The sequence below is a fragment of the Pediculus humanus genome, genomic scaffold (assembly GCF_000006295.1).
Source record: "Pediculus humanus corporis 1103172107541 genomic scaffold, whole genome shotgun sequence".
In the NCBI taxonomy this organism is placed as follows: Eukaryota; Metazoa; Arthropoda; class Insecta; order Psocodea; family Pediculidae; genus Pediculus; species Pediculus humanus.
Window position 1 is genome coordinate 320879 of NW_002987156.1, and position 10671 is coordinate 331549.

The 10671-nt window shown below is 27.7% G+C and overlaps 1 protein-coding gene across 1 annotated transcript in view; it reads right to left on the reverse strand.

The window, feature by feature from the left end:
• Phum_PHUM191370 (uncharacterized protein) overlaps positions 1–2877 on the reverse strand; it is a gene marked incomplete at both ends in the record, with an annotated part of 6648 nt that extends 3771 nt beyond the window's left edge. The window contains 3 exons of the mRNA XM_002425271.1: positions 1211–1468; positions 2622–2772; positions 2864–2877. Coding sequence (XP_002425316.1) covers positions 1211–1468; positions 2622–2772; positions 2864–2877 — 423 coding nt within the window. The remainder of the gene's footprint in view (positions 1–1210; positions 1469–2621; positions 2773–2863) is intronic.
• Positions 2878–10671: the final 7794 nt, after the last annotated feature.

Sequence of the window (10671 nt, forward strand, 5' to 3'; positions counted from 1 at the left end):
GAAAAAAAAAAAAATCAGTTTTAGTTCGGAACAAAAGGAAAAATTCATTAATTTATAATGACAGCTGTTAAGTTTCACGCTCAATTGAAAGCTTTTCCGGCAGAAAATTTTTCCTCTGATTTTCTTTCATTCAACCCTGTCCCCCCTTTCCCCCTGTTTGCCGTCACCCATTTCCGCCTTATTATTATTTTTATTTCTCCCCCCTCCTTTTAAACAATTCTCGCATCTGATTTTTCCCACAAATTTTTTTTTTTTTCCGAAATCCCCTCAAACCCACTCGTTCAGTAATTGTCAGTATTGTTCAGATCATTGACCGGCGGATATTTTTTCATAAAATTACATTCGGTTCGTAAATTTAAATGAATCAATTGTGTTAGCGTGCCGTATTAATAATAATAATAACAACAACGAAAAAAAAAACAACGATAATACAATAAACCGAAAAAAAAAAAAAATTTTTTTTTATTGACTTGATCCGCCACTGATCTCAGTAAATCCGCCGCCGACGGTTTCGATACAGTTTATTTAGGGAAAATGAAATTCAATGTTGACGTTTAATGCAATCTATTTTTTCAAAATGTCTGTCTTTTTTTTTTTTATTTGTTTTGGATTTATTTATCCCGATCCGATCTTTGACTTTAAAATCAATCAATCGATAGATGAATTTAACAATCGATCGATCGATTGATCGATTGAAATTTTTAACTTTTAAAAACAAAAAAAAATTCATTTGACGATTTTAATTTTTTTTTTTTTTTTGTACGCACCGGAAAAGTTCATAAATCATTTTTTTTTTTTAGGGAGGTTGGGGAGTAGGGGATGGGGGTTTAATTATTAACGTTGAAACAACATAAATTTTACATTTGCGGATTCGACGAAGTGAATAATAATTCAGTGGCGTAAGATAATAAATATTTTGTATGAAATAATTACGTTTTTTAAAAAATAAATTAGTTCCACGTTTTTTTTTTTTTGTTAATCGGAAAAATTGGTTTTATCTTTTGATATTATTTAAAGGTCTTTTTTAAATCGATATATTATGATCACGATAAAAATAATAATAATAGTTCTACTGACACTTTTTTTCGAAATTAATGGGATAGAGTAAAACTAAGACGTAAAAGAAAAAAAAAGGAAATAAATTTTTTTTAAGAAATAGAAAAAGATAAGAAAAGAAGAAGTAATTAACAATATTGTTGATGACAGATACCTTTTCTATTTCTTTTAATGATGCTGGAGAAACATCAGAATGACGTCTCAATTCTGGAGATCTTGGAGGAGCCAAACCCCCGCCTAAACTTCCGCTTGCGTTTCCGCTTGAACCGCTACCTATTTTAACATCCGAATGCCGCCTTTGAAGTGCTTCTAAAACTGGTACTTCCAGTAGGCTGTCCGTCGATTCTTGCGTTATTACCGGTTGCGTTCTGCTTTGTCTTTTTCTTCTGCAAATGCTACAACTCCAAGTGCTCTAAAAACCGGAAAAGGTTACCGTTAAATAATAATAATAATAATAATAATAATGATAATATTCGTCGGAGATAATCGATTCGATATTCTATAAATAAAAAAAAAATCGAATCGGGTTACTCTGCAAGTTTTTTTTTTTTTTTGAGGGGGAAGGAAAGGAAGGGGAAAAAAACGGGGGAGAGGGTGGAGGGGGAGGGGACGAAAGAAAATGTTAAATTTTTGCGAATGAAAAAGCGGTGAAAATTTTTTTTTTTATTTTATTTACGACGAGTTCATCACCGCCCTGGAAACGATCCGGAATTACCTATTTTAACCTCCGCTACCACTTCACATTAATTCTCTCTCTCTCCCTCTCTCACTCTTACTCTTATTGCATCTCTCTTTTTCATTCTCTCTTATTCTTTTTTTTATTCCCGTCTAGGTAAAAACGTTTCAGGTAAACTTTTAATGCTTGCTATAAAAAAAAAAAAAAATTAATTAATTAATTAATTTAATAAAAAAAAAAAAGGAAAAATTTTTCCTTTACGAGAGGGAAGGAATTGAAAAGGGGATGGGATTGGGGGGGAAGGATGGAGTCGGAAAGCGACTGAAAAAAAAAAAGTTTTCCCAAAAAATAAAAAATAAAAAAAATTTATCCAATAAATTTAAAAAGTAACAACCAAAAATGTGGAGGAAAAAAAATTTTTAAAACTCGCTTATCATATTTTCAACAACAGCGTGCATAATTTAATATGTTATTATTATTATTTTTAAAAAAAATTTCATGGCGTGCTGTTGGGGGTTAATGAAACCTCACCTAATAAAAACAATTTCCGTAAAAAAAAAAAAAAAAACAGAATAAGAGAGAAGGAAAGAAAAAAAAATTTTTTTTTTGATCCTTTCAAAGGCGTAACTTTGAAAAATATGTTTTCCGTAACAGCAGCAGCAAAAAAAAACGGAAATTTTTTGTTGCCGTCGTGGAAATAGAAAAAAAAAATTGAAAACATTTGAACCGAAGACGATGAACGTTTGTCTCACTCTATCTCTTTTATTCTCTTTCTCTTCTTATATCTCTTTTTATATCTCTTTTTCTTTCTCTTTTACACACATACACACACTCTCTCTCTCTCTTTTTTCTACTCTCCTTTTGGTAACTTAATAAAAGTAAAACTCACCTCATCTTGATTTTCATCGAGTTTAGAATAAGAAGCACAATCTTCGCAAACTTTCTGTTGACACTCGGAGCACATTTTAAAAAATTCTTCTGGTTTAAAACTTTTAAGACAAACTCTACACGTTCCAGCTCTTCTACCGGCATCTTTTGTTCTAAAAATAAACAATAATAATAATAATAAGACGACAGCATTTTTACTAAAACTTTTATTTTATTTTTGACGTTTGCCAAGCGTAAAATTACAATTTTCCCGCCATTTTTTTCCTACTTCTTTTAAATTATCATTTTCGTGGGAATAAAAAAAAAATTTCATTTTTAAACGTATGAAGACGTAAAAAAAAAAGAAATGATGATAAATCGAGGGAAGCAATAAAGAATTGAATAAATGTTATGGAAAAAAGAAAAAGTATCGCAAGAAATGATCTGGAAAAAAAAAGAAAAGAAAAGAAAAGAAAAATAAATAAAATTCGGTTATGCCCGCGAGTAAGCCCGAAGGGACGCCATTTTCTTACGTCAAATTTCGTCACCAGCTTTCCTTTTTTTCACTTTTTACACTTTTTTTTACTCTTTTATTATCCGCTTTCTCTCGCCATTACACTTGAAAAACCTTCCTGTTTTCTTTTTTTTTTTATTAAGTTTATTTTCCGTTTCTCTCTCTCTCTCTCTCTCTCTCTCTCTCTCTCTCTCTCCGTCTCTCTCTTTTATTTCGTCGTTTTTAAATCAATCATTGAAAGAAAAAAATTTTGTTTTCTTTTTTAAAGATGGTGGCGGTGGCGGTGGTGGTGATGCATTACGTCACATAAAATTTTCATTTTTTTTATATATTTATTTCATCATCATTATTATTATCATTATTATCGTCGTCGTCGTCGTCGTCATTTTGTTTTTTGTTTTTATTTTTTGACAAGACGTTTTTAAAACGTCAGAAATCTTTGAAATTTTATTCCAGGTTTCGACTCGTTCGAGTTCCCGATGGAATAAAATAAAGTTAATGCAAATCATTATTATTATTATTAAAAATTAAATTTTCCACCGTCGTGGGACGTAAAACATTAGAAAATTTCCTGCTGTAGGGTTAAGAAAATTAAAAAAAATTATTTATGTATTGATTCTTTTGTCTACTTTTTTCCTTTTTTGTCGCGCAATCGTCTGTCGCAAAATTATAAATATTTATCATGTTTTATTATTATTAAAAAAAAGGCAACAGCGAAAACGTTAAAAGGAAAAAGGTATGAAAAGAAAAAAAAAAAAAAAAAGGAAATTCTCCAGGAATCCCAATGAAAAAAATATTGTTTCTTACTTTCGACGTTTAAAAATAAAAATGGCGTCGACGATAAAATAAAAGAGACAAACAACATTACAAACTTAAATAAAACGAAACAAACTCTCAAAAGTTTAATCGTTTGTTTTATTATTTTAAACAAAAAAAAAAAACGGATTCGACAAAAAAATTTTTTTTTTATACCTGAAACAAACGACAAAAAACAAAAACTAAACAAACATAAAAAATTTTTTTTTTTTGTTTGTTTTTTATTATTATTATTATTTAAATTAATTAAAATTCGTTGAAAAAAAAACTCGTCGACGGATTAATTTAATAAAATGCCTTATAAATATTATATATTTAAAATCATCATTATTATTAATACGTATAATAAATTTTTTTTCAATTTCGTCTGCTATTAACAGAAAAAAAAAAAAATTACAAAACTTGCGATAAATTTTTCTCCTTCTTCTTATTATTATTATTTTTTTGATAAAAATTATATTAAAAATAAAAATTATTATCATTATTATTATTTCTACAACAACCGGAAAATATTTTTTTGCCCCGAAACAAGTAAGAGAAAGAAAGAGAGAGAGAGTGAGAGAGTGAGAGGAACGCGAGCGCGGTAAAAGAAGAGAAGAGAGAGAGAAAAAATGCGAAGGATCATGTGCATGAAAAAGAAAAATAGAGAGAGAGAGAGAGAGAGAGAGAGAAAGAGAGATGAAACGTATGCGTGGAAAAGCAAAAGAGAGAGAGAGAGAGAGAGAAATGCGGGATAAGAGCTTTTTATATAGAAAAATTTAAGAACTTATTTATTAACTTTAAGATGCATAAATTTCAAAATATTTTCTTTATTAAACATGTAAAAGTTTAACGAAAGAAAAAAATTTCTATCTCTCTCTCTCTCTTTCTCTCATCCTCTTCCTTTCTGTCTGTCTCTCTCTCTCTCTCAATGTCTCTCGCTTTTAATAAAAAATTTATCGATTTAACGATTTAAAAACATTAAAAAATAAAAAATAAATAAATAAATAATGCTTACTGCGGTTTCGGAGGTGATGGTGTAACTTCTTCTACTTTTTCTTCCGGTGGCGTAACCGTTGTTTCCGGTTGTACAACCTGTCGCACCGGAGTCAATTTTGTTACTGGAAAAAAAAAAAAAATATAATGTTAAGTAAATTTTTTTTTTTGTATTCAACTAAAAAGAGTAAAAAAAAATTTTTTTCATTTTTTTCTACCGTGCAACAACAAAAAAAAAGGAAAAAAAGGAAAAACCTGAAAAAAACTTATTGAATAATGCAAAAGGAAAAAAAAATTTTTTTAAAAGGATTCATAATCAACCTTTTTTCCTTTTTTTCTCTCTTCCTCCCCATTTTTTTTTTTTTTTACGTCAGACACTTTTAATGCATTTAAATTTACATAAAATCACTAAATTTCTGTGGTTTTAAAATTAAATTTTAAATAAAAGATAATAAAAAAAAACCGTTAATACATTCTAGAATTATTTCAAAATTTCATTTCCGGAACGAAAACATCAAAGTCGTTATAAAAAAAAAAAAAATCCCGGAAAAAATCTCATTCCCGTATATTTAATCTGTAACCGTCATCATAAATGTTTAATAATAATCGTTTTTAACGTTCGAAAAAATCAACCAATCAAAAAAATAAAAAATTCCGATTGGCTAATAATCAATTTAAAAAATATAAATCAACCAATCACGATTTTTTTTTTTTTTTGATTTCGAATCGAACACCAATCAAAAATCCGTTTTCGTTTTTTTCGTTTTTAAATTTGTTTATGGCGCGAAAATTAAAGAAAAAATTTATTTTAAAATTAGCAGAAGACATTTTTTTGTTTTTTTTTTCTTTTTATCTTTATTTCTTCTAAGTAAATTGAGAAGAATAAGAAATAAAATCTCACCACTTAATCATTCTTTATGAACAAAAAAAAAAAAAAAATTTTTTTTTACGTCATCACAATGGATGCTGTTGGATGAATATAAAAAAAAAAAAATTGATAAACGATCTCACGGGTTCTCGAATAACGCGAGACTAACATTATTCACTTGTTATTATTATTATTATTATTACCTCTATTCACGTTTTTTTTTTTTTCCATTCATTCACTTTGATTTTATTCATTGTTTCTATTCAGGTTCGTTACAATAATTTGACGTGTCTCTCATATATTTTTATCCCTGTTTTTAAACTTTATTTAATCAATCAATCAATCAATCATTCATTCATTCATTCGTTTTTTTCTAACGTTTTCGATTTATTTGTTTTCCTCTTGTAAAATTTTTTTTTTTTTTTTTAAATCTTATTATTATTATGTATTTTTTCTCTATCTTTTTACTTCTGCTACTTCTGCTGTTGCTGTTCCTGCTGCTGCTGTCGTCGTTTTATTTTCAAATAAACGCAGCGTAAAAAAAAAAAAAAAAAAATTTAAAACGTTTGCGTAATTTTATTTACTTTGGCTTCTTTTTTTTTAACCTTCCATATTTGAAAAATAAATTTTTTTTTTGTGTGTGAAATCGTTCATTTTTATACCTTCGAAATAAACTAAATAAGGAAATTAAACCGAGAGTTTCATTTCCGGTTTAAAATAAATAAAAAAAAATCGAGTAAAAAAAAAAAAAAATTTTTTTTTTACCTGTAGTGAAAATTTTACCCGTGCGGTATGGAAGGAGGAGGGGAGAAGAAGAAGCGGGAGAAGAAGGAAGGAGAGAAGGAGGAGTAAGGGGAGGGGAAATGGGAGAGGGAGGCGGGCAGAGAGAGAGACGGGGAGGGCGGAGAAACGGAAAATTTTTATTTTTTATTAAAATTGTTTTTAAAAAAAAATTACAACGACAGGGGAGAAAAAAGGCGGCCTGTTTCACCCTTAAAAATTATAGCTTTTTCCGGTTTGTTTTTTTTCCCAGATAAATTTTCCTTTTTACAATAACCCGAAAAATAAATAAATAAATAAACTAATAAATTCCAGTTTTAGAAAGTTTTTAAAAAAAAAAAATTTTTTTTCCAGAAAAAGTTTCCAGTTTTGACCGGACCCAACGTATAAAAAAAGTTAAGAAATTTTTTTTTTTAGAAAATGATTTCAAAATGGCCGCCGAAACGGTTAAAATATAAATAAAAAAAATTTTTTTTTTCTGTTGTTTTTGTATTAATTTGTTTTCTACAAATAAATATTTTTTAGACTTTAAACAGACGACAACGACAAACAACAAACGAATAAAAAGGAAAAAAAAATTAAATAAATATTTAAAAATTAATAATAATAATAATAATAATAATAATAATAATAATAATAATAATAATCGATGAAATCGCTTTCGTAATTTTTTCCCCCCTCTTTTGCCGGATTTCTGGTTACCGCCTTTTAACTTCCTCCCTTTTTTTAAAAATCTGATTCTTTTATCTTATTTCCGCTTTTTTTTCCTCTCGACATTTAAAAAAAAAAATTTACAAAAGTTGTTTTCCTTCTGCTTTTTGAATTTGTTAAAAATCATATAAACAAAAATAAATTATCACGTTTTTTTTTCCCCGTTGCTCTTTTTTTTAAATCTTTTTTAGCTTCCAGTTTCTATTTTGGCTCCTTTTAGGAGCTCTTTTTGATTATTAATTATTAACTCAACTGTACATAAAAAAAAAAATTTTTTTGTTTCCGAGTTAAGTTACGACACCGTAAAAAAAAAATTTTTTTTTTTTAACCCTTGGCACGAGTTTGGACTTTTCATCATCATTATTATTATTATTATTATTTTTATCAGAAAGAGGAGGAGAAAAAAAACAAAACAAAAAGGGAGAGAGAGAGAGAGAGAGAGAGAGAGAGAGAGAGAAAAGATTGGTTTCGTTCGACGTGTGTTTCAAATTTTTTTTTTTTTTTTGTTTTTCTATCGTTTTGTTGTTGCATTTTTTTATTCACGTCGTTATTATGACGTAAAATATTAAAATTTATGACGTCAGAAAACTGATAAGAAAAATAAATAAAATATTAAATGTCGTCGTCGTGCAAAAAAAAAATCACGCGTCGTATTTACGCCATTTTAGTTTTTTTCTATCTTATAGAAATTAATTAATTTTTAAATAGATCGTGTACGTAGACAAAAAAAGTTTCGGGTCAATAGAAAAAAATGAAAATCAAATTAAAAAATAAATCGTAAGTTAAAAAAAAAAAGAAAATTTTTTTTTAAAGGGAATAAAACGTCAGTTTTCGATAACGAAATTTTCTAAGAAATTTAAAGTTGGTTGTAGTTAAAAAAAAGTCTCCTTTTTTTCTTTCTTTCTTTCTTTCCTGGAGAAAAGTTTATAATAAAATAAAATAAAAAAAAAACGACGTTAGAGACGAATGAATGTTCATATCTGGAAAAATCAGGTATGGAAGAAAGAAAAGAAAGAAAAAAAAGGAAGAAGAAGAAGAAGAAAAGTTTTTCTTACTCTCTTACACAAGTATTTTGACCTTTTTTTTTATCACTTCCTTTTTTTTTCCTTTTAATCCTTTTTTCTCTCTTTTTTGTTTGATTTTTTGAACGAATGAAAAAAGAGAAAGAAAGAGAAAGAATGAGAGAGAGAGATAAAGATATAGAAATTTTTTTTTTTTTACTTTTCAACAAAGTAATTAAAAAAAAATTTTCTTCTTCCATTTTTTTTTCTTTTTCTGAGTCGTGTCGTATAATTTTTTATTCAACGTAATTAAATGGAAAGGAAAAAAAGGAAAAAAAAAATTTGTTGATATTAATTTTATAGCGGCAGATGTCACTGCTATAAAATTAAATAATATCCTAACTATAAACTATAAATTATTTAACTAATACGCTATAAAAAGTAAAAAAAATATTTTTTAGCTTTATGACCGTTGTTTTTTTTTAATGTCGATACGACGAAATGATACGGGAGTGGGAGAGGGAGGGGCAGGAGGAAGAAGGGAAAAGAAATTATTATTTGTTAATTTTAAATATTCTCCAGCGAAAAAAGTTTTCCAGCGGCGCGAGCAAAAAAGTATAAGAGAGAAAAAAAAAATTTGTTTAAACGAAAACAATCGGATAAACATTTAATTTTATTATAACTCTCCTCGTTGTGATAATAATAATAATAATAAGAAACTGATAAGAAACGTTTACGCGTGAATTTACGTTATCGATTTCCCCACCCCTCCCACCTCCCCTTTTTCCTCCCCTCCTTCTTTCTCTTTTTTCCCTTGATATCCGTTCGAATCAACAAAAAAATCAATTATTTATTTATTTACCTTTGTCTTGAGCGTTCATCAAACTGGATGATAAAGTTTGACGAAGTTTGCTTAATGTATTTCCGGTATCAGGTGGATCCGATCCAGAACCGGAAACTGCCTCGGTCGTAACCATCTGTAATAAATAAATAAATAAAATTAATAAATGATTTTTTTTTTTTTGTTAAGGAGAAATTTTTAGATAATAAAAATCAAAACTAAAAAAAAAGGAACATAATGAACAAAACAACAAACAAACAACAAACTTAAAAATTCAGAATATAAAAACATCTGGTTAAACAAAATATAAAAAATAAAAAAACTTAATTATAACTTTATATTTGTATTTTTTTTTTAAAAGTAAAATTTAAATAATTATTTATAATGATAATAAGGGGGAGGAGGGAGAAAAAACGTGGCAGCAGAATTTATTTTTTTGGATCCTCCGCAAACTTGATCGATTATAATTACATTTGGGAATTGCGAGCGAACAAACAAACAAACGGGTAAAAAAAAAAAAAACAAATTTTTTATGGAGAATTTATTTTTGTATTTTGGAACTTTTATCAATTTTTACTGGACGTAAAAAAAAATCTCCATGATTTAAATGGAATCATTGCAGTTTTATTTGAATTCTTATCACCCGTCATGGAATGTTCTTTTAAATCTAAGAAAATTTACTTCCGGAAAACCTATTTTACCATTTCCTTTCGCTTTATCATTCCAAAATCCAAAAAAAAAAAAAAATGGAAAAAAAAACAAAAATTTTTATCAAGCAACATAAAATTGATAAAAGAAAAATTTTTCATGTACACGCTCCAGTATTTTATTTAAAATAATTCCCTTCTCCAGAATAACAAACCCAAAGAAAAAAAAAAGATAATAAAATAAACAAATTTAAATTCCAGTTTTGGACAAAATAAAGAAAACTTAATAAATGTTGTTAGTTACCAAAACCCGACCCCACCCCACTCCAGTTGTCCAGTAAAAAAAAATTCACTCGTTTCGCGGTCAGTTTTTATGGAGAAAATTCGGTTTGTTTTAATCGAATCACTCTTCCAGGCGGTTGAATTTTTTTTTTCCAGGGCCTTAATCAAAACCATAAAATAATCAAATAAATTCAGAAAAGATGTTTAATTAATTAATTAAATGTACATGTTATTACACCATGTTGTAACCGTTAAAAGAGTGAGAGAGAAAGAGAGAGAGAGAAAGTCTGGAACACGATTTAAAATTTTAGTCTGGAAAAATTGTTTTTTCATTGTTCAGAAATCATCGATACGTTTTACAAACGGGAAACGATAACGAATAAAACGTCGGCAAATTTCTTTTTTGTCCAGTATTATTATTATTAATTTTATTACGACCTAAAATGTCTGGAGTTGTAGAATTTCATCTTCTGGAATAAAAAAAAAAAAGAATCGAATTGAAAAAACTTTATTAAAGGTATACGAAATGAAAAAAATTTCAATCAAGTTAAAACCCGTAAAAACCTGGAGAAAGTTAAAAATGAAGAAAATTACTTTTCCTCTATTTTCTTTACAAGAAACGAAAATCTAGAATCCG